At 52.9% G+C, this 27,746-nt stretch overlaps 1 protein-coding gene across 2 annotated transcripts in view; it reads right to left on the bottom strand.

Moving 5' to 3' along the window:
- PITPNM3 (PITPNM family member 3) overlaps nucleotides 1–27,746 on the bottom strand; it is a 105,575-nt gene that overhangs the window by 10,244 nt on the left and 67,585 nt on the right. The window contains exons 5-14 of one of the 2 annotated variants that reach the window (XM_017538862.2): nucleotides 19,236–19,312; nucleotides 18,552–18,787; nucleotides 13,810–13,999; nucleotides 13,239–13,361; nucleotides 12,313–12,494; nucleotides 8,070–8,242; nucleotides 6,265–6,435; nucleotides 4,743–4,937; nucleotides 3,800–3,948; nucleotides 2,706–2,822 (exon numbers count right to left, since the gene is read on the bottom strand). In XM_017538862.2, coding sequence (XP_017394351.1) covers nucleotides 2,706–2,822; nucleotides 3,800–3,948; nucleotides 4,743–4,937; nucleotides 6,265–6,435; nucleotides 8,070–8,242; nucleotides 12,313–12,494; nucleotides 13,239–13,361; nucleotides 13,810–13,999; nucleotides 18,552–18,787; nucleotides 19,236–19,312 — 1,613 coding nt within the window. Of the gene's footprint in view, nucleotides 1–2,705; nucleotides 2,823–3,799; nucleotides 3,949–4,742; nucleotides 4,938–6,264; nucleotides 6,436–8,069; nucleotides 8,243–12,312; nucleotides 12,495–13,238; nucleotides 13,362–13,809; nucleotides 14,000–18,551; nucleotides 18,827–19,235; nucleotides 19,313–27,746 lie in introns of both variants that reach the window. The other variant, XM_037742130.1, reaches the window with a different exon arrangement.

Below are 27,746 nucleotides of genomic sequence, written 5' to 3'. Positions count from 1 at the left end.
CAAATGCCCAAGCATAGAGAGAAGAGTGTAACAAAGCCTTGTGTTCCCGGCACCTGCTCTACCGCTTAGCAACGAACTCACAGCCCTCCTGGTTTCATTCTCCCCTTGCCCAATTCCCCAGCCTCAGCCCCAGCCCCGCCAGGATTATCCAGGATATCAGTGACTGTCTCAACATCCCTACTCTTCTTCACTTCTGGTTTCAGTTCATTCTGCAGCTCTGAGGCCTGTGTTGGCCCCTACCAGCCCTGACTCCCAGCCTGGCCTCCAAGACCCCGTCTCTCAATCCAGTGACCATTCCTTTATCATGCTGGCCACCTCTTTCCCCTACAACCACATGGCCCGGGTGCTGCTAACAGCTTCCTAACTGAGCTCCTTACTCGAAGGCAGTCCCTGCAAGAGCGCCTCTGTCTTTATAAAGCACAGATCTGGCCAGGCACAGTGGCTCATGCCTGTAATCCTTGCACTTTGGGAGGCTGAGGCAGATGGATCACGAGGTCAGGAGATCGAGACCATCCTGGCTAACACGGTGAAACCCCATCTCCACTAAAAATACAAAAAATTAGCCAGGCATGGTGGCATGTGCCTGTAGTCCCAGCTAAGGGGGAGGCCAAGGACAGAGAATCACTTGAACCCAGGAGACAGAGTTGCAATGAGCCAAGATCACACCACTGCATTCCAGTCTGAGCAAGACTACATCTCAAACAAACAAACAAACAAACCAAAAAAACATAAAGCACAGATCTATTAACACCCTCCCTGGCTCCCCAGTGCCCTCTGGGTGGAGTCCAGACCCTGAGCTTAACCCTCCAAGCCTTGCCTGAACCACCTCTTCAAGCTTGTCTCCCACTGCTCCCTGTCCACACCTTCTGGTGCTTTCTGCCAAGCTCTGCAGCAGCCTCCAGGCCTTTGCTCACACCACCACCCCACCCCCACACTGGCTCTCGGTGCCATCCCCGGCCCTCTTCCCCCTCACTCCAGCCCATTCACTATGACTAGGCTCAGGATCACCTCCCCAAGAAGCACTCCTCGGACTCCTCAAAGATACGTTCTTGGCCTCCTTTCGGTTCCCACACATTTTAATTCAATCCAACAGATATCTACAGACACCTCATTTGCATGGGTCTCTGAGATGAACAGGTTGTGGGCCCTGCCCTGGAGACACTCAGCCAAGTAGGGGACATAGGCTTCCCTCCAGGTGTGCTGTCTGGGGGAGGGAACAGCTGGTTCATGAATATCAGCCCCTGAAAAGATGCCGCATCACTAGTCATTAGGGAAATGCAATCAAAACCACAATGAAATACACCCACCAGGACGACTGGAATCAGAGAGAGAGATAATCACAGAGGTTGCTGAAGATGTAGAGAAATCAGAATCCTCATACATTGCTAGTGGGACTGTAACATGGTACAGTCACTGTGGAAAACAGTCTGGCAGTTCCCTATACGATTAAACAGAGTTACCATTTGATCCAGCAATGGCACTTCTAGGCATATACCCGAGAGAAATGAAAACATATGGGAAATGAAAAACACAAAAACGTATACGAATGTTCATGGCAGCATTATTCAGAGTAGCTAAAAGGTGAAAACAGCCCAAATGTCCATCAGGTAGCCAATGGATAAGCAAAACGTCGCATCTCCATACAACAGAATATTACTCAGCCTCAGAAAGGAATTTCCAACACAGCGACCACGTGGATGAACCTTGAAGACAGTATGCTAAGTGAAAGAAGCCAGACACAGATGGTCACACATTACATCATTTCATTGAAATGAAATGTCCAGAATAGGCAGATCTGCAGGAACGGAGTCAGTTCCTGATTGCTCAGGGCAAGTGAGGGAGTGTCAGCTAAAGGGTACAGACCTTTTTGGAGGTAATGAAAATGTTCTAAAACAGACTGTGGTAATGGTTGCACACATCTGTGAATACTAAAATCCACTGATTTGTACCATTTAAATAGGTAAATTATAGGATACATGGATTTTATCTCAATAAATATGTTTACCAAAAAAGAGTTGATTCATGAAGGATTGATCTCCTTCTACCTCTTAGGACTGTTCCTGGGGTCCATGTCTGGTCTTGTCACCAGACTGGAGGTGCCTACCATAGCAATGGCTGTGTCTGTACAACCCTATACCCCACTCCCTAGGACAACGACTGAGACAGAGTAGGCATTGATGATTGTTTGCTGAGTGGATCAATAAATATATGCACCTCAAACTCCTATTCACCCTTCAAAACCCCACAGAGGACCCTCTTCAGAGAAGGCCTGAATGATTTGCCCTGACAATCCTTCTTTCCATCTTTGTCTTAATCTGTGCCTCCCTCTATCAAATATCATACCAGGCCATACTCTATGGTAAGTGAGGCTGAGCGCCAGGACTCTTTCTGATTCAAGTCCACATCTACCGCAGTCTGGCATATAGCGATTGCTCTATAACAGGTATCTCCTCACCAACCCTAGTGTCTTGGACCTCTGCCCTCAGGGCTACTGTGGAACCAGGCCATGGGGAAGTAACTCACACAACTTTGCAGCTGCAGTACCTGGGCCTCACCTGAGTGTGAGTCCCAGCAGCCTGTTCAGTGTCAAGCTCTGAGGGCAAATCGAAGTGCTGACCTGCCATGCAGATGCCCCAGCCCCCAGCCCAGCCCCACCTCCCGGAGGACACAGTCCCAGCTGTATGTGACCCCAGCAATGCACGCACCCTGAGCTTGACCTGGGTCCGCTTACGAAGCCACTTCTCTCGGGGGCTGGCAGGGCTTAGTGCTGCGGGGTCCAAGCGGGCACTCTCCTTGACGTTCACACTCTCGTAGCGCATCACCTGGCCGAGAGCCAAGCAGGGCCCCCTGGTCAGGCCTTCTGGCTCCTCTGCCTCCCTCCCAGGGTGTCAGCGCCCACCAGCTTGTGACCAGCTGGGCCCTGCCCCTGCCATCCCCCAACCTCACAGCCTGGAACCATCAGGAGGCTGTAGACCCCAGGACCCATGTCCCTGCACTCCTGTCCTGGAAGCTGATGCCAAAGTAGTCTCCCAGTTGGCTCCCTTCCTGAGAGAAGTCTCTGCCTCCTGGGCCCAAACCTGGCAGCCAACTGTTTCTGTCCCCACTCTCTGCCTTCCCTGTTACAACAGGTGGCCCTTCCTTTTATTTTTTTTGAAACGGAGTTTTGCTCTTGTTGCCCAGGCTGGAGTGCAATGGCGCAATCTCCGCTCACTGCAACCTCTGCCTCCCAGATTCAAACGATTCTCCTGCCTCAGCCTCCTGAGTAGCTGGGATTACAGGCATGCATCACCACGCCCGGCTAATTTTGTATTTTTAGTAGAGACAGGGTTTCTCCACGTTGGTCAAGCTGGTCTTGAGCTCCGAACCTCAGGTGATCCACCTGCCTCGGCCTCCCAAAGTGCTGGGATTATGGGCGTGAGCCGCCATGCCCAGCCTAATAGGTGGCCCTTCCCTAAGACTAGCTTGAGTACTGATCCCAGCCCCTCCATGCTTCTTGAGGACGCTGCTCCAGTGATGCTCCCCTTTCAATCCTGCAGCACTGACTACACTGCCTCTGCTAGACCACTCTTCTTAGCACCCAAATATGCTTAATACGCCCATCTTAAAATATACTCTCGGACTCCTCATGCCTCTCCAGGGACCACCACGTCCTTGCTATCCCTTGCAGCAACGCTCACAGAGGACTAAGCCCACACACTGTCACCCTTGCACACTGCTCAAGAACAGCCTCCTCTCCAGATAGAGAAGGGCGGCACCCCTTCGGGTCCTGTGGGCAGGCCCACAATGGCGGCAGCGGTACCTGTCTCAGGATGAAGGCGACCACGTCCGTGGACTCCCAGTAGCTGGCGTGGAAGAGGTGGGGCAGGGCCACGGTGGGGAAGGCCATGAGGACATCAGGGCAGTACAGGGCGTAGTCGATCCTCTTGGTTCCCCACCACTTGGCTGTGACTGTGGGTCCGAGAGGAAGGTGAGGATGCGTGGCCGGCCCGGGCCTCAACCAGAGGGTCATGGGGTCTCCATCGCACAGACTGGTGGCAGAAGCATCACGCGGGGCACAGGTTTGGGCTGGAGCCCCCTGGCCTGAAGAAAGCCTGGGAAATGTGCTGCTCTTCCTCTCTCCTTCTCGAAACCCACCAGCCATCCCCTAAAATGTGTGCTCCAAGCCCGTGCCCAGGAAGGAGGGCCAGAGCCACAGACAAGTCCACAGTCTCGCCCAGGGCTGCCGCTCATGGCAGTTCCCAGTGGGCTCTGTCTGAAGTTGGGGCTGAGTCTGTGTCTGGAGGGTTCAGGACTTCCTTCATGGTCAGAGGTCAGAGCCCTGTCCAGGGTCAGAGGTCAGGGCTCTGTCCAGGGTCAGAGTTCAGGGCACTGTCCAGGGTCAGAGGTCAGGGCTCTGTTTGAGGTCAAAGCTCAGTCCCAGTCAGGGGCCAGGGGTCTGTACTCTCTTCAAGGTCAGAGCTCTGAAATGAGCCAGGGTCCGTTCACGGCTCTGTCCAGGTCAGAAGTCAAGGTTCCTCTGAGGTGAGAGCTCAGATTGGGGCCTGAGTGAGGATTTGGACCACTGTCCAGGTCTCCACCAGCAGACCTCAGCTCTCTAAAGGCAGAAGCAGCCCCCAGGACGTCCTCCACCCTCTCCCCACCCTAGGGCCTGCCCTCAGCAGCTCTAGCAGTGACCCAGTAACCACCCAGAGGAAGGTTCCCCTCCCCCAAATCAGGCAGGGCCCCAAAAGGACCTCACTCACTGCGGGAGGCACCCACGGGTGCCATGCCGTCCGAGGACTCTGAGCTCTCGCTGTGGGAGCTGCCCTCGCTTATCCTCCGTCCTGGGCGCTGGAACCTTGAGGCCTGAGGGGGCGAGGCAGGGGTGTCCAGAAGAGGCGGGCTGTCCCAGGAGCTGCCCTCCAGGAAGAGGGGGCTGTGGGTGTGCAGGGCATCAGCTGGAGGGGGAATTTCAAGGTCAGGCTGAGTCACGTGTCTCCAGCAGAGCCGCCCACTTGGTGCCAGCCCTATTCTGGGAGGGAGGTTCCACTCAGTGCCAGCCCTATGCTGGGTGGGAGGTTGCGCACTGGGAGGAGCCAGCCCCGGCACTGCTCACTTGCCAGCCCAGCAGGCACCTGCCCCTCTCACTGTGCCCACCCCACCAGCCCCCCGGGCCTCAAGTGACCTGGTTGCCATAGCACATTGCTGAATTTACCTCCTTGCAGCTATGAGTTACGCAGTGAAGCTGCAGAGGAAGCCTCTGGGACATTGCCCCAAAAGCACCAGCTGAGGCCCCAGGGGTGACTCATAACCTTGTCGTCTCTGATCCAACTCCTCCCCTGCACCACAAAGGATTGAGGCCGCCTCTGGAAGGGAAGAGGACTCCAGCCTGGGAGCTAGGATAGCCTTGGGGGAGGGAGAAGAATCCCCTGACCTAAGAGGGCCCCATGGGGAGGGAGGTTTCCAGCCCAGCCTACCTGCTGAAGCTCCAGGCAGGCAGGGATTTGGAAACAAAGGCTCCACTGAATCAGGGGTGAGGAAGGGATGGGTTTTAATCCTGAATGTGCCCCATCCACAGCTCCTTCATCCCGGACATATAGCTCTGAGCAGGCTTAGGCTAAACCTCCTCAAGGTGGGCATGGAGCCAAGGCTCTGATTTCCAAGTCTCTGACTGTCCGTTACAGGCCTCCCATCGATGACACAGTCGGTCCATGCCCAGATCATCCCACTTGACCCTGGAGGCCACTGGCTTGTTGCCAAACCACCTGCCCTCACTCCTGCTGTTCTCTCCCCTAGAAGATCTCACTCCTCGTCCACTAGCTCTTCTCTACATGTCCAAATGCACCCCCTCTGTCTGGACCCTAATCAAAGGCCATCTCTCCCATGGAGCCCACCAGAATGGCACACTCTCTGCCATACCCCTACAGAGTCTAAGCTGGGTACTTGCAAATAGCTCAGAGCATGGATCCCTGGACCTGCCGTCAGGTCTGAAAGCTCAAGTGTTACGCCAGCCCTGGCCACAGGAGTGTGTCTGGGAGCCCATTAGGGGACAGAGCCTGGGTCTCTGAGCCCCAACATGCCGCAGACGGAGCAGGTGCTTGGCACAGGTGGGCCATTCTGAGGACAGAGGATTTGGCTATCCTGTTCTCACAGCCCCTGTTCAGGGGAATCACCCTACTCACTGAGTGCTTGGAGGGGCTGGACCAGAGAGGCCAGTGTTGGGTGCCACAGGGCTGGGACCCCACCTCCAGCTCAGCACACACTCTCCTGCCCGCAAGAACCTACCGAGGAGGAGGGATTGGCCATCGCCCAGTGGGAACCTCTGGTAGCGGGGCACACTGACAGGGGGCACCAGGTGGAACTTGGGCTCCAGCAGCGGCTCCAGCCGAGAGGCAGAGGGGTCTGCGCAGTGGAAGAAGCTGTAGACCTGGCTGCAGGCAGGGCGCATCTGGAAGCCTGGGGTGAAGACACAGAAGGAAGTGGAAGACACAGAAGGAAGCCCCTTTCTTGCACCTGCTCCCTAGGCCCTCGGAGGCTCCCTGGAGTACAGCTTGAAGCAGCCTACTTCCCTTTCAAGAACCTCCCAGGGCTCCCTGCTCCCATGGGAACAAAGCCATTACCTTCGGTTTGTCATTCAAGGCCTTGCCAATCGGCCCCACCCGGAGCGCTGTGATAGGCACCCAGCACTGCAGCCTCGGTGCACACCTGCCCATCCCCGCTCGGGCTTGCAGCTTTCCTTTCTCTGCGTCTTTGCTCAAACCATCCCTTCTCCTTGTGGGCCCTCCCTCCACCATTTCCACGGGGCAACTCCTTTAAATTCTTCCAGTTTTCTCTTAGTTACTACCTGACATAGGAAACCAGCCCAGGTTCCTTCAGGCAGGTCAGCTGCCCCTTCCGCAGGCCTCAGGGCTATACGCACTCAGTTCCCAGGCCTGCGGCCAGAGGGAGTTCCTGGTTTGCCGGAGCAGGTGGAACACTTCTCTTGCTGACCAGCAGGTGTCTCCACTGAGGCCTCCACATCCTCCGTGGGCCTCCCTACTGGGACCCTCCAGCACCCACGGAGCCCTAGGGTTCGTTTGTGACATTGAAGGCAGCCATGGGGTTCTGCCTTCCTGCCTCCATTTCTACCAGAGCCCTCCCCACTTGATCTGTTCCATACTGCAGCTCATCAGTAAGCTTTGGCTAAAAGCATGGATCTGTGGATACCCAAGATGCCCTGCAGTATCAGACGGTGTGTGCTTCCGACCTTGGAGTCACTGCTACCCTCCCTGACCCTATGCCTGCTGGTGCCAGTTGCCTGGTGTGTGCATTTTAGAGGAACATGAAAAGGTGTTCAAGGCTGCAGGTATTAGCCAGGCAGTGTGGCTCATGCCTATAATCCCAGCACTTTGGGGGGCTGAGGCAGATGGATCACTTGAGGTCAGGAGTTTGAGACCAGCCTGACCAACATGGTGAAACCCCATCTCTAACCAAAAATACAAAAATTAGCCAGATATTGTGGCGGGTGCCTGTAATCCCAGCTATTCAGAGGGCTAAGGCAGGAGAATCACTTGAACCCCAGAGGCAGAGGTTGCAGGGAGTCGAGACCTCCATTGCGCCACTGTACTTCAGCCTGGGCAACAGAGCAAGACTCTGTCTCAAAAAAAAAAAAAAAAAAAAAAAAAATTTGCAGGTATTGCATGAGCAAAGGCACTTGAGGTGGGGGAGGGCTTGGGGATATGCAGGGGTGGGCAGTGACCAACCTGGCTGCAGTGTCTGCCTCAGCACAGGAGAAGGAGAGAGTGGGAGGCAAGAGGGTGAATATTATAGCCTCTCTTCCCCAAAGGGCATGACCACCAGAAAAGCAACCAGGGGCACTTGATGGGAACAGTGAAATCCATCCGAAGATGCCTCACCTTCACCCCATGTCGGGAGGGAAGCTGCTCCTCTCCCCTCTCTGCCCCACCCTCTCTCCTCTCTTTCCACCTATCCCAACTCTGTGACCCTCCCTGCCCCCATCCCCGACTCCACTGCCCTCATTCTGAGGCCCTGACACAGTGGGTGGCCATAGTGGCGCACAGGAATCTTAGGCCCCTGCCCACTCTCCCTACCGTCCAGCCCAGGCAGCACCGTCCTCCGCATAGCCAGGACCAGGCCCAGCGGCGAGCCGAAGAGGAAGAAGTCAGACACGTCGAAGTCAAAGCGGCCCAGACTGACCTCGGGGAGCTGCAGCCCCCCGGCCGCCGGGGTCTCAGACTCATCCTTTAGCACGCTGGAGTGGATGCTGCAAGGGAGGGGGACACAGGACAGGGCAGGTTAGGGAAGGACTGAGAATGCAGGCGTGTTCACTCAGCGGCGCAGCCTGAACTCTGAGCGCCAAGTGCCCCACCCTCCACCTCTGGGACAGGACTGAGTCCAGTCCACCAGCTGCACACCACCTACAGTCAGCACTGGCCACCAAGGCCTGGCCGGTATTTGGCTAGAAAAGTAGTCAATGGGCTAGGCGCGGTGGCTCATGCCTGTAATCCCAGTGTTTTGGGAGGCCAAGGTGGATGGATTACAAAGTCAGGAGTTCAAGAGCGGCCTGACCAACATGGTGAAACTCCCCTCTAGTAAAAATACAAAAAAATTAGCTAGGCGTGGTGGCATGTGCCTGTAATCCCAGCTACTCAGAGGGCTGAGGCAGGAGAATAGCTTGAACCCAGGAGGCAGAGGTTGCGGTGAGCCGAGATCGCGCCACTGCACTCTAGCCTGAGCGACACAGCAAGACTCTGTCTCAAAAAAATAAAAAAAAGTCAACGAACCTTTTCTGCAAAGGGCCAGAGAGTAAATATTTCAGACTTCATGAACTATGTGGCCTCCATTGCATCTAGTTAACTCTGCCATTGCTGCATAAAAGCAGTCATGGACAGCCATGGCTGGGATCCAATAAAATGTTACTTACAAAAACAGGCTGAGCCCGTGGGGGCGTCTGAGCATTCTACACACAGGCAGGCCTGCCTCGTCACACTGGCTTTGTGATGGCCATGTGGAGGATTCCTACACTGTGTACCAGACAAGTCCAGCCTGCCCAATATCCAGCTGGCTAACGTCAGTTCTGCAGGGATCCGGGCTTTCATCATTAACTCCTGTTCCAGGCAACCCGCAGACACAGATGCAAACAGCTTCGTCTCCCCACTGCCAGCCCCAGCCTGCAGATGAAGCAGGGCTTAAGGAGAAAAATGTGAGACACACAGAATTCTAAACATTTCCAACCCAGGTGCCCATTGCCTCAGGAAGAGTCCAAGTCATGTTCAGCCACAGACCCAGAGTAGGGCACTGAGAATCAGAAGGACACCTGGGCCACCTCCCTAACCTTCCAGCCAGCATTAGCTACAGCTTAAAGTGAAAACCTGACAGTGGGACCACATGATGTATCTGTCAATTAAGTGAATGCAAAGCAACTAAAATACTTGAGTTAGAGGAGAACAAACTTTAGAAAGATCCATGGGGAATGCTTTTACACTGTTGGTGGGAGTGTAAATTAGTTCAACCATTGTGGAAGACACTGTGGCGATTCCTCAAGGATCTAGAAATAGAAATACCATTTGACTCAGTAATCCCTTTACTGGGTATATACCCAAAGGATTATAAAATCATTCTATTACAAAGACACATACACATGTATGTTCATTGTGGCACTTTTATGATAGCAAAGACTTGGAACCAACCCAAATGCCCATCAATGATAGACTGGATGAAGAAAACGTGGCACACATATACCATGGAATACTATGCAGCCATAAAAAAAGGATGAGTTCATGTCCTTTGCAGGGACATGGATAAAGCTGGAAATCATCATTCTCAACAAACTGACATAAGAACAGAAAACCAAACACTGCATGTTCTCACTCATAAGTGGATGTTAAACAATGAGAACTCATGGACACAGGTAGGGGAACATCACACACTGGGGCCTGTAGGGGGGTGGGGGGCTAGGGGAGGGATAGCAGGGGGTGGGGGGTTTGGGGAGGGATAGCATTAGGAAAAATACCTAATGCAGATGACGGGGTGATTAATGCAGCAAACCACCATGGCACGTGTACACCTACGTAACAAACCTGCACATTCTGCAAATGTATCCCAGAACTTAAAGTATAATAATAACAAAAAAGCAGCACTGAGAAGGATTTCTGAACATTATAAGTGATCAATAAATTTATTTTTGCTATCACTCAAAGCAAAAAGGAAGAGCGATTGGAATGGTGCGGACAAGTGCCCCACCCTCAGGAGTGAGCGAGTCTGCAAAGCTGAATCCTGTCCCCACGCTTCCGCCTGCCTCTTGCAGTGTGAGCATCTCACAGTGAGGCGATGACTCTGATGTTTAACAATACATATTTCACGTACAGCATGGTCCCTAGACACACGCCAACTACTTAATTGCCAAAGAAACCACCATCTGTCCCTACACCAGAGGGGAAAGCTGGCTGTGTCAGACCAGCTACTGAAAGCCTCCAACTTCTCATCACTCTCCAAATTTGGGGCTCCCCTAAAGGATTTTTCAAGGATGAACCAGAAAGGTTGAGATTTTTCATCTTGCAAGCCTCCCTAGAAGGCAGCTGCTTTTCTAAAGGATCATCTGTCAGCGGGGCTTTAAACATTCAGAGATGTAAATGTGCAGAGCCTTTGACCTAGTAATTCCTCCTCCAGGAATCCATCCAAATACAATCATCCTAATATACACGTTAATGTTTATGTGCAAAGATGTTCACTGCAGAGCTACTTACAGTGGTAAGGAATTGGAAACCGCCAAAATACCTAATTACAGGGATTAAATAAACTGATATCCATTCACTCAATATTATATTGCCATTAAGAATATTTATCAAGTATTTTTAACTGCATCAGGAATAGGTCACAATATGAAAGGTTCTTTCTTTTTCTGAAACAGAGTTTCACTCTTGTTGCCCAGGCTGGAGTGGAATGGCACGATCTTGGCTCACTGCAACTTCCGCCTCCTGGGTTCAAGTGATTCCCTTGCCTCAGCCTCCTGAGTAGCTGGGATTACAGGCACCTGCCACCACGCCCAGCTAATTTTTGTAGTTTTAGTAGAGATGGAGTTTCACTACATTGGCCAGGCTGGTCTCGAACTCCTGACCTCGTGATCCACCCACCTCAGCCTCCCAAAGTGCTGAGATTACAGGCGTGAGCTACTGTGCCCGGCTGTAAAACTATCTTAAAGCGTGTGGAAGAAAATAGTTTCAATGTTAACAGTAGCTCCCTCTGGGTGGTCAGATGATGTATTTTCCAAATGTTGTAATGATCTCATGATACTTATCCCTTGGGTAAGGAGGAAGGAGAAAGAAAGGAAGAAGAGAGCTGAGGAGCAGAGGAAAAATAAAGAGACATTCCCTCTAACTTGGGTCTGAGTTCAACAGCTATTTGTAAGTTGAATTAATGTGCAGATAACGTATTTCGCCCACGTTGATTAACATGCCTCTTCTAGAAAGTTAAAGGGTAGACAGTTCTGTAGAGAGACCTGCCTGGCCCTCAAACAAAAGTGTGTTGTATCAGAAAGCACTGAACTAGGGATAGGAAAACCAGAATGATGATTCCAGCTACTGCATCACTGGCTGCGTGACCCCTAGAAAGCTCCTGACCTACTTGGCCCTCTCTTTCCCTGAGAGAAATGATAACAACACACACCTGGGGTGACTCACAAACCACAGTCACAGCAGTTATTCCACCAGCTTTTTTTTTTCTTTTTTGAGATGGAATCTCGCTCTGTCGCCCAGGTTGGAGTGCAATGGCACAATCTCAGCTCATTGCAACCTCCGCCTCCCAGGTTCAAGCGATTCTCCTGCCTCAGCCTCCCGCATAGCTGGGATTACAGGTACCCACCACCATGCCTGGCTAATTTTTATATTTTTAGTAGAGACAGGGTTTCACCATATTGGCCAGACTGGTCTCAAACTCCTGAACTCGTGGTCCTCCCACCTCAGCCTCCCAAAGTGCTGGGATTACAGGCATGAGCCATGGTGCCCGACCTCCACCAGGTTCTTAAAACCAGCCAGTGAGGTAGGCTGGGCACCATTACCTTTTTGCAGAAGAAAGGCTGAGGCTCAGAAAAAGACTACTGTTTCCAGCCTCTCTGCAAGTCAGAGCAGAACAGGGACAGGGAGCAGGTAACAGAGTCTCAGTATAGGGCTGATGGCAAGTGGCCTTCGCCCTAGCATTTCAATGCTTATGTATGGGCCCCCATGCAAGGGCCTGGGACATATGACTGGTCACCGCCCTCCCAGTTGACTCTGAGCCAAGGTCTTCTTGCTCCTGGGTGCATTGACAGAAAGCCAGAAGGGGACAGAGAGGGGCTACCTTGAGAGGAAGGCGTGGTGCTGGGTGATGGTCTCACAGTCATAGGTGGAGGAGTCACTCTGTTTCCTCGGCAGCAGCCTCTTGGATTCCTCATCCTCCAACCCGCTGGAGACGTCAATGTTGCTCTTGCTGAGACGCTTGCTGCTGGCCAGGCTGCAATCCTTCTCCCCAATTGGGGTGTCCTTTGGGACCGAGCAGGGGACAGGAGAGCAGAAGACTGTTGTCACAGGAGACTCTGGGCTCTGTTTCCTCCCACAAGCGCAAATCAGCCCCTTCATCCTAAGATGTGAGGGGCCACACTTCTTCCAAAAGACACAAGGAAGCCACATCACAATAATGGCAGGATTTGAGGCATAGGCTCTCTCCTACACCCACAGGAATTGACATTCCAGCTGGGATGCTGGACAGTTGTCGAAGGAGCCAAATCCAACTCAGCCCTCTCCAGGCCTCAGTTTCCCCGCCTGTCGTAATAATCCCCTGCTACTCTTGTAGAATTACGGTACACTTCTTTTTTTTGAAAGGGAGCCTAGTTCCATCGCCCAGGCTGGTGTGCAATGGCGTGATCTTGGCTCACTGCAACCTCTGCCTCCTGGGTTCAAGTGACTCTCCTGCCTCAGCGTCCTGAGTAGCTGCGATTATAAGCGCCCACCACCACACCTGGCTGATTTTTGTATTTTTAGTAGAGACAGGTTTCACTATGTTGTCCAGGATGGTCTCAAACTCCTGACCTCAAGTGATCCAACCACCTCGGCCTCCCAACGTGCTGGGATTACAGGCCTGAGCCACTGCGCCTGGCCAGATTATGATATACTTCTTCGTAACCTGGATGTCATGGTGCCAATGTGGAGAACCAGCACTCCCTCCCCAAGGGGTGGCCCCTGATCCCCCGGGTATGCCCCGCCCACAGTCCTGCACCCCAGCCGCACCTGGGTGCTGCTGATGCTCCCCTTCCGGCTGCTGCTGGCAGGGCTGTCCCCGGAGGGCCCCGCACTGTAGCAGATGGCATCAAAGGCCAGGAGGCCGCCCACGCAGTCCCCGATGAGACACACCTGGAAGAGACGCAGCTGGGACTGCAGGCCTGCCTATGGCTGACCCCGTACACCCACACCCGGACAGAGCAATGCTGCCTCCCCTCAGGAGAATGAGAAACTCGTCCTTGGAAGCCATTGAGAGAGCTCAATTGGGAAGCAGTGCTCAAACTGGGGGGTCAGGGCTGACGTTGGCCCAGGTCAGCCCAAGGACAGGGAGTAGGCTACTATCAGGGGTCAGACCTCAGCAAGAGAGCAATATGGGCTCAGAATCAGAACTCAGACTGCTGACCTCCTCAGTTTTTCTATCTGTAAAATGAGGGTAAGCCCAGAGCTCTCCAAAGCCACCTCTCAGCTCCGATGCTGATTCTAGAACAGCCTGGCCTTGGTCCTTTCAGTAGATTCCAGCCTCTCCCAGGCAGGGGCCAGAACAGGGGAGGGGAGAGGAGGGAAGGGCGGGCTGTCCTACCTGCCCACTGAAGCCAATCCCATCGGAGGACTTGAGGAACTCTCTGTACACCTGGTTGGCTCGCTCGATGACGGTGGCGACGGCGTCCTGGTACTGCGGGGAGGAGATGGCCAACAGGGGAAGGGCGGCCAGAGGGACGTGGTCCTGGCTGCTGCTCAAGCAGCCCTCATCGTGGCTGTAGGGGTTCAGGCTGCGGACAGGGGGCCCAAGGTGAGCCCAGCCAGGATTGGGCAGGTTGGCAGGTTTGGGGCTGAGGACCCTTCAGGAGGACCCAGGCAGGAGCCTGGTGACACAGAGCACAGGCAGTTCGGGTAGGGGGAAGAAGATTCAAGCCTACACTGACTCGCTGTGTGTCCTTCCTGTGCTGGCCATGGGCATGGGCCCTGGGGTCCCTGTGACTGCAGAGCTCTCTTATCCTCTTATGCTCGACCCCAAAGGACACCCCAGTCATAGAGGAAGAAGTCAGCTGAGGAGCCAGCTAGTGTGGAACAGGTGGGAACATATCATCACGGCAGACTTCCTGGAGGAGGTGGGGCTTGAACTAGGCCTCAAGAAAGGCTTTGGAGAAGCTGGGAAAGGAGGAGAGAGGCCATGCCAGGCATGGGGTCCACATTTTGGCTATAGCTTGGAGCTGGGCACATGGCTGCAGACAGGATGTCTTCATTGTGTCACTGGGAGAAGATGGGAGCTTTCTTCAGCTTCGCAGAAAGTTCTGAGACCCCAGAGGGGGCTGACAGCCTGCCCAAGAGTGTCCAGCCAGCAGATTGTCCAGACTTTACACTGATGCTCTCAACTCCATACCATCCCACTAGGAAATCCCTCCCTCTCTGGGCAGCTCAGATGCACCTGAGACCAGTGCCTCTGAGCAACTCGCCCCTGCCTGTCCCCACCTCCGCTTCTGTTCCCTGGGGCTTCTGACCCAGATGTACTATGGGACCTGGCTGGTCAGGAAAGACCACAGAGGGAGGCTGGGAACTCTCCACCTCTGCCCAGGGCCTGCCCTTCCCCCTTAGCCCAAGCTCAGGCTAATGGAGCCCAGTGCAGACCCCACTGGGACTCCACAGACTCCGGGGCAGGTGACAGGGCCCAGGCACTCTCAGCAGGTGGCAGAGTCCTCGTGGTGTACAAGGCTGGCCCTGTCAGCCATTCCTCATCTCCAAAGAACACAAATTAGAGGAAGCAGGCCTCGATTGCAGCCGGAGAGATTTTAATTAGCTGAGAAAGAGCTCCCTCCCAGTCGTGATTACAGGGTGATGAATGGCCCTGGCGAGGAGCTGCCTGGGGGAGAAGTAAGCTCCCTCCTGCTGGTCCCATGAATGGCCCAGCCATCCATCTTCCTGGAGATAGGGGTGACCCAGCTCTGGAGGTCAGATGTCCTGGGGGCAGGTAGGGGGTTCCTGAGATGGATGATGAACTAGCTGAGTGAAGTCCTGGCCTGTCAGAGTGACAAGGGAATGCGCTGTGCCGCCAGCTCAGCAGTGAGCAGGTGTTGGAGATGCAGATTCCAGGGCGCCTCCCTCCTGAATCAGCCACTGTTGGGGTGAGGTGTGGACATCTCACAGTTTCACAAGAATCACACCAGGGATTTAGGCAATTAGCCAAGCTGCAGAACTATGGACCTCATCTCCTTCCTTCCTTCCAACTCAGATGGAGATCTGCCTGCAATTCCTGTTGGTGTCCAAGGAACGCAGATAAATCAGAGTCTCTGACTTTCCCTGAATCCAGAGGGGGAAAAGGAAACCCCAGGAAAGGGAAGGCGGTTGGCCATGCTCTCTTCTGATCAGCTGGAAGCTCCAGGGTGAGGGACTTGAGCCCTCCCCGCACTGAGTGCTTCTCAGAACCTCATCTGGCTGAGAACACTGGCTCCCATTCTCCTGGGGAATCGGGAGTGTGGTCTACCCCACAGACCTGGCATCCTACTGGGGACCTCTTCCCACTCTCCCCAGCCCCGCAGCCCCAGGGTATGAGGGCCCTGCTTGACAGCTGGGCTCTGCAGCAGCCCCAAGTCCCTGGTGGGGTCCTGTGAGGGGAGAGGCAGAGTAGAGGTGCAGCGGCCTCCCTCCTGCCCCTAACTGAAAGTTCCCAGCTGCCAGCTGCCAGCCCCAGTGATCTGCCAAATGCCTATAGGATTTGGGCCCTGCAGGCATTTGGGTCATTTTCTGCACATATGACTGCTGAGAATCCAGGTATCCACCTGGCCCCAGGCACGCACCTTTAGCTAGTTTGACAGGACAGGCAGGAGGGGAGCACTGCGGCCCTCGAGGCCTGGAACAGTGGGTGGATCTCCCAGAAGCCCCATACCCTGGAGGTCCCCTGGTCACTCAGTTTGTCCCCCACAGGTACCAGGGCCCACAGTGGATGTGCCAGCATCAGCACTGAACAAGCTGCACAGCGCTCAGCCAGCCCTCCTGTGCACATCATCCTTCCTTTCTCCCCACCAGCTGGGTTCCCTGCTGGAAGTTGGAAGTCTCCTTCCCCAGCCCACTCTCCACCTGCAGAGAGAGCCCCTCTTCCAGCCAGGAGGAAGATGATGTGAGTCACAGCTAGCATCCCCAAGGCTGGCATCCCCACGGTTAGCATCTCCATGGCTGGCATCCCCATGGCTAGTCTCCCTGAGGCTAACATCCCCATGGCTGGATCCCCACAGCCAGCATCCCCAAGGCTGGTATCCCCACAGTAAGAATCCCTGAGGCTGGTATCCCCACAGTAAGAATCCCTGAGGCTAGTATCTCCATAGCTAGATCCCCACAGATGGCATCCCCAAAGCTGGCATCCCCAAGGTTAGCATCCCCACGTGCTTTCTACGTTCTGGACACTGTGTTCAGTGCTTCACACACATGAGCACACAGAATCTTCACAACAACCCGGAGAGGTTATTTACTATGGTTACTTTCATTGCATAGATTAGGAAACTCAGGGAGAGGTGAAACAACTTCCCCCAGTCACATAGCCAGGATGCAAACCCAGGCTGGCCTGAGAGGCCACACACTTAACCAAGATATGTACACCCAAAAGTCACTCCTCCAGGAAGTCCTCTCTGGCCTTTCTCAGAGAGCCCACAATGCCCTATTCCTCCTCCATCACGGCAGTGAGATACTATGAGGTAGGTAGGTAGGTAGGTAGGTAGGTAGATAGATAGATAGTAGATGGATGAATGGATGAATGGATGGATAGAGTGATGGGGATAGATGGATGGATAGACAAATAGGACAGACAGATAACAGATGGTTGAATGGATAGAGTGATAAGGGATGGATAGCTAGATAATGGATGGATGAATAGGGTGATAGGGGATGGATGGATGGATAGATTAGATAGATAATAGATGGCTAGAGTGATAGGGGATAGATGGAGGGATAGATAAATTGGATGGATGGATAGATAGATAGATATGGATGGATGAATAGGGTGACAGGGGATGGATGGATATATAAGAGATGGATAGAGTGATAGGGGATGGATGGAGGAATAGATGGATGGATGGATGGATGGATGGATAGATAGATAGACAAGTTTTTTCCACAATTCCTGGCTCCCATATCCCTTATTATAATATTGGAGCACTTTAGGTCTCAGGAGCAGGCCTTGGAAAACAGAATCAATCCCTCTGCCTGTCTCTCTCTCTGTCTCTCTCTCTGACCTCTGGCATTCTCCTGCCCTCCTTGTATTCTCTCCCCAGGCAGGAACTCTCCCCCACCTTTCTGTCTTGCAGCTGGCTGTAAAGAAATTCTCTGATCTCCCTTGTCTGATTTAGGTCATGAGACCTTCATTTCAGAAGGAGTCCTGCTCCATACCCAGGAGAAGGGAATGCTGCAGAGAGGCCAAGAAGAATCTGAGCAGACAGGCCCTGCTGGGTTCCTTACCGGGGCTGAGCCTGAGACCCTTGTTGTCCAACCACATTTCTTTGTTGTCAGTCATGCCTAGCCAATGCCACCTCCATTAAAGGGTGGAAAGGACAGGAGAGCTTCCTGAGATCTGAACACGTGGAGGTTCCTCGAGGGTGGCACATGTTGGGAAGCTCCGCCCCTTCCCCCATACCTCGCCCTATGCATCCCTTCATCTGCCTCCTTTATCAAACACCAGTTAATATGATTAGGCATTTTCCTGAGTTCTGTGAGCCTATCTAGCAATTAATTGAACCCAGTGACAGGGTTGTGAGAACCCCAACTTGAAGCTAGGCCGTCAGAAGCACAGGTAAAACAAACTGGAGCATGCTCTTGGTATCAGAAGTTTGGGGCAGTTTGTGGGACCAAGCTTTCGCCCCGTGGGATCTGACGCTATCTCCAGGTAGACAGTGGCGGGATTGAATCGGACGGCACCCAGCTGGTGTCCATAGCAGAACTGATTGCTTGGTGTGTACGGAAACAGCCCCTCCCATGTGGCCCCAGAAATCTTCTGTGTTGACTGTTATGGTGTGAGAGCAAAGGAGAAACACCGTTCGTGTTTTCAAATTCCTACTTGGTTGCAATTGCGTGGCCGAGTGTGACTCCTGTCTCCACTGGCTGGGCCACCATGGGGGAAATGGCTTGAGTTTTCATGGGGACCTCAGCACACCCAGGCCCAGGCAGAGGACAATTCCCAGCCCCTTCCACCAGGGATGCTTGTGTTTCATCAGGATCTGACATCCCAGAGAGGGCTTGCAGGTACCCACCTGCCCACGGGGTCCATGTTGCAGGGGCAGCCCCTCTACTTAGTTGCCCCACCAACCCCATCCAGCCCCAACCAAGCAGAAATGGACTCACTGAGAGACGAGCGAGAAAGCCTCAGAGCAGATAGCAGGACAGGGGACGAACTTGATGAGGATGTGGCCCAGGGCAGCAGGGAAGTGGGCTCGTGTGACCTTCTCCAGCACGGAGCTGAAGGTGTGGATGTCGGCTGCCTTGCAGGATGGGTCCCCGGTGCCAGTGTCCAGGACGTTGCCCCCATGCAGCACCAGCAGGAGGACGTGTGTCTTGCAGGAGCGCTGCGGGCAGCCTTCCTGAGAGCCATGTCGGTTGATATAGAGAAAGAGAGGCGGCTGGGGATGGGGGAGGCACACAGGGACACACACACACACACACACACACACACACATACAGGGAGACTGAGGCCAGAGAAGTAGGCACTATATCCAGCCTGCCTCAGCTCCAATTTGAGTGGCAGTCTCAGCTCTACTACGCCCAGCTATGTGATAGAACCTCTGGTGCATTCAGAGTGAGGAAAGGGCACAGGCTGCCAGGAGTCATGTCTGAGCAGGAAGGAGTCTCAAGAGACCCTTCCTGTTCATATGGGAACCCAAAGCCCAGAGAAGGACAGGGACCAGCCCAGGGTCACACAGCCAGTCAGATGAAGAGCTGGAAGACAACGAGGCTGCCTGTTATCCAAGGGCTCTTCCTAAAATCCTGGCCTCTGAGATGGCCCCAGACACGCCCCAAAACCCAGCCCACCTCACTGTCTTCATGGATCTCAATGCTTCCCTGGGCGGGGAACCTCTGTCTTCTCAAGGAAACCCGGTACAGTTCTCCTGCAGAGGGAAAGAGGAGAGCTCAGCGTGTCCAGGCTTCCCCAAAGCAACCAGACACTCCCTGGACCCAGCTGGCCCTAAGGGTGAGGCCTTGGCTTACATCATAGAGGAGCTCAGGTTAGTTACAGCCTGGAGCTAGGGAGAGTCACCCCAACCAGGCCCCGCCTCGGAAACCAACATGTCATGAAACCCTTTCTCCTCACAAGGAAAGGAAGGCCAGCAGAGTAGGGCCATCCTGGATGGTGCTCCTGAAATGAGAGGCTTCCTCAAAAGGAACCAGCCCACGTTTCTTCACCTCGAAAGGAACAGCCCGCGTTTCTTCACCTCGAAAGGAACCGGCCCGCGTTGCTTCACCTCGAAAGGAACCGGCCCGCGTTGCTTCACCTCGATAGGAACCGGCCCGCGTTGCTTCACCTCGAAAGGAACCAGCCCACGTTGCTTCAACTCCATCAGCAGCAACAGTGTGAGAACCTACTGAGGACTTCCACTTCCAGTTATGGACGGTGATTTGAGCCAAGCCTCCCACTGAGGACAACTGGAAGAGCTGGTGTGAAGGCACATTTTATGCACCAACTCTTGACTGAGCTCAGAGATGCCCGGGTAGCTGGTAAAACATGTTATCTGGGTCTATCGGTGACGTATTTCGCAAGAGATTGGCATTTGAAGCGGTGGGTGAAGGAGATTGGCCCTCACAGTGGGGGTGAGTACCCTGCGGTCCGCAGAGGGCCTGAACAGAACAAAACGATGCAGGCAGGGAGGACTCACTCTTCTCAAGCCCAGACCTCCATCTCCTGCCCTCACAGTCAGCACTCCTGGTTCTCTGGCCTTAGGACTTGAACTGGTATTCATGCCCTTGTCTCCCCTGGTTCTCAGGCCCTTAGACTCGGGCCGGAACTACACCAGAGGCTTTCCTGGGCCTCCCAACCTCCAGGCAGCAGATCAGGGAACATCTCAGCCTCCATCATCACAAAAGCCAGTCCCTCATAATAAATCTCTTTTGATACATCTGTGTATATATCCTTTCAGTTCTGTTTCTCCAGAGAACCCTAATTCAGCTAGGTAAATCCTTAAAAAAAAAATCTGGCCCGGCATGGTGTCTCACACCTGTAATTCCAGTACTTTGGGAGGCCCGGGTGGGTGGATCACGAGGTCAGGGGATCAAGACCATCCTGGCCAACATAGTGAGACCCCGTCTCTACTAAAAATACAAAAAAAAAATTAGCCGGGTGTGGTGGTGCGCCCCTGTAACCCCAGCTATTTGAGAGGCTGAGGCAGCAGAATTGCTTGAACTTGGGAGGCAGAGGCTGCAGTGGGCCGAGATCACATGACTGCACTCCAGCCTGGGCGACAAGAGTGAGACTCCACCTCAAAAAAACCAAAAATCTGTTTTAAGTTATCAGAGAGATAATACAGACTTGAATTATGGGACCAATTTCCAGGGAAGGTAGACTCCCAGAGAGGTAAGGTCAGCATTTGAAACACTCTTGGCATCACCCATGAGCTTTGGGGTAAAGCTGGCCTTTGGCAGAAATCTCTCCTTGCTCCTCTGAGCAGGCTGGGATCAACACCTCCCCCTTCAAGAAGTCCTTATTGGCTCCCAGCCCTCCCTGAGCTCTCATTTCCCTAACAAAGAATTCAGTAAGCCACAGCCATGGACCAAATCTGCCCCACTGCCTGTTTTTGTAAATAAAGTTTTATTGGAACACACCCAGGTTCATTCATTTACATACTGTCTATGGCAGGTGGCTTTTGTGCCACAGTAGCAGAGTAGTTGCAGCAGACACCTCACAGCTCACAAAGCTGAGAATATTTATTATCTGGCCCTTTCCAGAAATGTTTGTCAACCCCTGATCTAACACCTGCACTCCTGAATGTCATGACACTGGTTGGACTCCTGGGTGGAGAAACTTCAAAGGCATCCAACAGCCACCCCAGAGCCCCCACCCAAATGCTTCCTGCCACTCTGAGGACTCCCTCCTGCCATCAGGCTGCCTTCAGCTCCTCTCCTTCCTCCCCCATGAGATGGATACTATCTCCTGTGTGTGGCTAAAACCTACACCCAAGCTGAACCACCTGTTTGTCTTCAGTGAGGAGGAACTGGCTCATCTCTTAAGGTCAAAGGTTCTAGATGAGGCTGGCCCTTGCCTTCTTCACAACCCTGCACCCCCCCACACACACCAGAGCCTGCTGCTCCCCTCTAGGAGTCACATCTGGGGAGGGTCCTTCCAGGGGCTTTGAGGGCAACCCTAGGCACCCTGCCAACATCCCCTCACCATGACTGGCCACAGGGGAGGAGACCTCTACAGAGAACTGCAAATGAGCAGCTTTTCTCAGCAGTGAAGGGCATTTCTGAAATATTCTGTCCTCACAGACACAATCACGGTCAAAGGGCAGCTGCTTTATGAGCTCGGAGCTGCTGCCCGCATAGACAGGAAATCGTTTCGGAAATGATGGAGGAGGAGGAAAAACTTGTCCTGGGGCCTGGCTCTGCCCAGCACTTCCTAGCATTCTTCCCACGGGCGAGGCTCCCCTGCCTAATTCCTAACTTATCAAAGACCTTGCCGTATGCCATTCAGGACACAGGCATAGGCAAGGACTTCATGACTAAAACATCAAAAGCAATGGCAACAAAAGCCAAAATAGACAAATGGGATCTAATTAAACTAAAGAGCTTCTGCACAGCAAAAGAAACTATCCTTACAGTGAACCAGCAACCAACAGAATGGGAAGAAATTTTTTCAAATGACCCTTCTGAGAGGCTAATATCCAGAATCTACAAAGAACTAGACAAATTTACAAGAAAAAAACAAACAACCCCGTCAAAAAGTTGGCAAAGGATATGAACAGACACTTCTTAAAAGAAGATATTTATGCAGCCAACAAACATATGAAAGAAAAAGCTCATCATCACTGGTCATCAGAGAAATGCAAATCAAAACCACACTGAGATACCATCTCACGCCAGTTAGAATGGCTATCATTAAAAAATAAGAAGACAACAGATGCTGGAGAGGATGTGGAGAAATAGGAATGCTTTTACACTGTTGGTGGGAATGTAAATTAGTTCAGCCATTATGGAAGACAGTGTGGCGATTCCTCAAGGATCTAGAAATACAAATACTATTTGACTCAGCAATCCCATTACTGGGTATATACCCAAAGGACTATAAATCATTCTACATGCACACATATGTTTATTGTGGCACTGTTCACAATTAGCAAAGACTTGGAGCCAACCCAAATGCCCATCAATGATAGACTGGATAAAGAAAATGTGGCACACGTATACCATGGAATACTATGCAGCCATAAAAAAGGGATGAGTTCACGTCCTTTGCAGGGGCATGGATGAAGCTGGAAACCATCATTCTCAGCAAACTGACCCAAGAACAGAAAACCAAACACTGCATGTTCTCATTCATAAGTGGGAGTTGAACAATGAGAACACATAGATGCAGGGAGGGGAACATCACACACGGGGGCCTGTTGGGGGGTGGGGGGGCTAGGGGAGGGATGGTAGGGGTTGGGGGGTATTGGGGAGGGATAACATTAGGAGAAATACCTAATGTAGATGTCGGGGTGATTAATGCAGCAAACCATCATGGCATGTGTATACCCACGTAACAAACCTGCATGTTCTGCACATGTGCCCCAGAACTTAAAGTATGACTGATTAAAAAAAAAAAAGACCTTGCCCTAGGCTTGGCTAGAAGAGACCCAGGCCCTCCCCTCAGGACAGGATGATAACAACAGCAATGGCTCAGCTTTATTAAGTACTTATTATGTCCTGGGCGCTATGTGTGTTACATGGTTCATCCTGTCCAGTCCCCACAATTACTCTCTAAGTCTGAATGATCTTGTTAGTAGCCCCATTTTACAGAAGAGCAAACCAAGGCTCAAACAACCTCTGTCACTTGCCCCACGCACCTTAAAGGTTAAAAGGCCAGATATGCCACTGCCAGAGCCCTTTCCACCACATGAAATAGTGCCAGGAGGGAGAGAGTCCGAGTGTGGCTTCCCCGAGACAAAGCACCCACGCCTCATGGTGTGTGCAGCCCTGCGTGCGGCTCTGGGCAGGCTCCGAGTCCAGAGGAACCAGGAGTGAGGGCAGGGCTGAGGTTGGCTCTAGGGCTGGGAGGTGCGTGGTCAAAGCCACAGTCTCTGGATCCAGAATGCCCGGGCTCACATCCTGGCTCTTATCAGTTGTATGACCTGTCTCAGTTTCTTCAACTGGAATATGGGGATAATATAGCAGCTAGCCCGTGGGGTGGTGGTGAGGGGAGATGAGTTCACAGGCATAAAGGGCTTAGAACAGGGTGTGGAACACAGGAAATGTCACGTGGGTTAGCTGCCATTGTTATTATTATTATCCAGAGGACATCCAGGGCACAGAGCCAGGACCACAGCTGACAAGATGGGCTGATGGGGACATTGCTGCCTCCACACTTGCCTGCCCTGGTGCCAAGTTCCTCTCTGAGCCCTGGCAGGCTCCTCAGCCTTGCTGGGCTGGGCGCCTGTTTGCAGTGTGATTACAGGATTAAATGCTGTGATTGCCACAAATTACTATGGCAAGGCTATAAATACATTGCAGGGAAGACATGAGGGTCCTGCTGTCTCCTGGGCACGATGCCCTCTGTTAGGTGGGGGCTGGACCCTGTGCCGTCACGGATTACAAAGGCCAAGGAGCACCTACATCTTTGATCTGTGTGGAGCCAGCTCCGTCGGGACCCCTGTGATGCCCTGGGCATCAAATTGGTGGACAACTGCTGCGTCCTGGCTACCACTGATGTTGAGGCGGTTCCTGGTTCAGCAGGGATAGGAGCCACGGGAGCCACAGGCCAGAGACTGGGCAGCATTGTCCTCAGTATCCCTCACTCCTCCCCAGCAGGAAGGAAGAGTGTCACCTCCTACACTGTTTGGGGACAGAGCCTTGCTTCCTTTCCATGCACAAAAGCCAGGAATGCTTTGCTCTGGGAGAGGGAGGAAGGGAGATCTAGCCTGCCAGATTCAGATTCTGGCCCCTTGAGAGGTGACTAACAGGACCAGAACTTCCCCACGGAAAGGCACATCTCCCATCTTCGTCTTAGCAAAGGCCCCTGGAGACAAGCAGGGGCAGCCACAGGCCGCCTTCCCGGTACCTTGCCCATCGGTCTGTGCTCTTCTAAAAGCCAGACATTCCTACCATAATAATTGAGGCCATTGGCTGTGACTCACACACAAGACATAACTCTTTCACTTACCCTTGCCTTTGCTCATGCTGAGCCTCTGCCTGTAAGCCCTTCCTCCTTTTCCAGACTGCCAATCTCCTACTTGTCCTGCAAAACCTTGCTCCATTGCCATCACCTCCAGGAAGCTGTCTTTGATCTATCTAGGCAAAGATGGTTATCTCACACTCTGCTGCACTGGTCCTGGCTTACTTGTCCATTTCCCCATCAGACTGTGGGACCCTTGAGAATAGAGCTTATCAGCTTTCAGAGCCTAGGGTGGCATTTTTGTGAAAACCTTTTGGAAGATCCGAGGCTGCACACAGCCTGTGGGACATCTCTGTGCCGTTAAACCCCCATGAGAAATCAGGCTCAGGGAAGCATCATCCACTGAGAAGCACATTTCTTGAAAGTACTCATGGGAACTGGTATGTGAGAACCTCTGGAGATTCTAGAAGACTCTGGCCTGGGCTTTATAATAACACCCCTAGAGGCTCCCCCAGGGCCTCTGGTGACAAGAGCAGCTGGCAGGGGGCCCTCAGGGGTAGAGAGCCACATGCAGGGGACCCCAGGACCTCATCATGAAGCTGCCTGTTTCTTCCCGCTTTCTGTTAATTTCCATGTGCATGTCCCTATTCAGGCTGGGTCCCTGCAGTGCCCGGATTTGGGGCGGGTGCGCCCACAGGTGTTTCTGTGAGAGTGTTCTGTGACAGGCTGTGCAACAGCTCCCACAGTGCCAGCTCCCAGTACCCTGCTAGCCCCACATCAGGATAGGTGGACCGCCCCGCTCACCATGGCTGCTCCTGATGCCTGAAGAATGGAGCCTATTTTTGCTTAATCACAGCCTTGGAGAGGTACAAATCGTGATCATCCCCTCTAATTACCAATGCGCCACACTGCTCTTGAGACAAAAGCCAAGGTCATCACCCACACGCTCAGCACCCTAAGCAAAGCATCACCCCAGCTCAGCCAGGGAGCGTAGCTGTCTCCATCTCTCTTGCTACCAACCTCTGGGGTCCACAGGGGCAGATGCTGAGGGTCCCCAGCTAAAGCTAAACACTCAGTTTCTCCCTCCATCCTTGGCAGTCACTCCCACCCCGCTTACTCACCTCTGGAGTCAACCGAGCAGAGCTAGGCCCAGCCTGAGACCATGTGGCACAGCCTGAGAAGTAGCTACAAAAGTATCTCATCCCCTTTGAGCTAGTGGAAGCTCCTCCATGGTTCTTTTTTTTTTTTTTTTTTTTTTTTTTTTTTTTTTGCATAAACAGCCCTGGTCACCAGGACTCTTCACCGTCCTGAAGGAGGGGAGTAAGAAAGGGATGGTCTCTTTGCTCTTTCCTCTTACTAATGCCTTCATACCTCAGCCCTGCCTCTTCAGGGTGACTCCTGGCAGGGAGGAAAGAGTGAGGAGAGGCTACTACAAGCAGCGGGAACAGCTTAGACTGTTAGGACCTATCCCCTAAGGAACCCATCAAGTCCACCCTGCACCCTGGCCCTGCCCGGGAGTCAAAGGCTTTGCTATTTTTTTTTTTTTTTTTTTTTTTGAGATGGAGTCTCACTCTGTTGCCAGGCTAGAGTGCAGTGGTGCAATTTCAGCTCACTGCAACCTCCACTTCCCGGGTTCAAGTGATTGTCCTGCATCAGCCTCCCGAGTAACTGGGACTACAGGCGCATACCACCATGTTCGGCTAGTTTTTGTATTTTTGGTAGACACAGGGTTTCACCATGTTGGCCAGGATGAAACTCCTGACCTCGTGATCCGCCTGCCTTGGCCTCCCAAAGTGCTGGGATTATAGGTGTGCACCACAACACCCAGACAAAAGCTTTGCTATTTTGCTGTGATGTGGGATCCATCCATACACCTAGATGACATCTGGGAAGAACTAGAATCTCCCTCATTCAGCAGAATGGATGGGGGGCTCAGACCACAGCCCTACCCCAGGTGAGCCCACATGACACAGACATGAAGAGAGAAGGACACACACAGACATACAGGGGAGACAGGCCATGGATCAAGTCCTCGGGTGAGAAACGAACACCCTACTCAGAGGGTGACCTCAGACATGCTTTGCAAACTATGGCAAAAGGAGGGGTTTGCCTGCATTCCCTGGTAACAGTCAGACAGCCTGAGAGTCTGTGAGTCCAAGCATGAGTGCCCTCGGTGTGTGCTACCCTCCAGACCCAGCAGAATCAGGCACTAGGACCTTGAAGGGGACCCACAGTCACAATGATGGAGTCACTTTGAGAGGCTCTGGAGAAAGGAAGAGCAACCAAAAAAACTACAAGCAGCTAATCTCACTTTGCTTTTCAAAGTGATTGATTCCAACTAGGGAGCTTGGTGTTAATTCCTAGGCAAGGCCTGGGGCAAATTAATAAATGCTTTGAGGGCCCTTACAAAAGGAAGCAGTAGGTCCCAGCGCGGTGGCTCACGCCTGTAATCCCAACACTTTGGGAGGCCAAGGTGGGCAGATCACTTGAGCTCAGGAATTCAAGATCAGCCTGGCCAACATGGTGAAACCCCATCTCTACTAAAAATACAAAAATTAGCGGAGCATGATGATGGGCACCTATAATCCTAGCTACTTGGGAGGCTGAGGCAGAAGAATCCTTAAACCTGGGAGGCAAAGGTTACAGTGAGTTAAGATTGTGCCACTGCACTCCAGCCTGGGCAACAGAGCAAGACTCCACCAAGGAAAGAAAAGGGGAGGGGAGGGGAGGGGAAGGGAGGGGAGGGGAGGGGCTCCTAGAGCTCTGATAGGTTCCCTTGGAACAAGCTCCCTAACCAATCAGCCCCCTAATCCTGTGTCATAGCATGTGGCATAGATACGGTCACTGTACCAGAAGCTCAAGGGAATGCCAATGGCTTAGGGCATCTGGGGAGGGAACACACTGGCAGAATAAAAACTATCCAAGGAACCCACAGCCCTCACCACAGGAGCTCAAGGAATGAGGGCTCACGAATGGGAACCTGCGACCACACAGAAGGTGTGGGGACCAACGGCCAGCAGCAGATGCCCATGGAACAGCATGAATCTGGGAAAATGGCGGGCCCTCTTCTGGTTTTAAAACGTTTTTTAAAACGGGAAATTTTTAGCCAATGAAAGTTTCCTTAGGAGCCCAATTTGCAAAGATGAAAGTGGGTTGGCTCTGGCTGAAGCAGGTTGGGGGGCCCAGAGCCCACCTTCCTCACTTCAGCACATCCCTGTCCCTAAGCAGTTCCTGAAGGCTCC

Source organism: Cebus imitator, unplaced genomic scaffold (assembly GCF_001604975.1).
Source record: "Cebus imitator isolate Cc_AM_T3 unplaced genomic scaffold, Cebus_imitator-1.0 Scaffold115, whole genome shotgun sequence".
Classification (NCBI taxonomy): domain Eukaryota; kingdom Metazoa; phylum Chordata; class Mammalia; order Primates; family Cebidae; genus Cebus; species Cebus imitator.
Note: the sequence above shows the minus strand (reverse complement) of the source record. Positions and strands in the feature narration are given on the sequence as shown.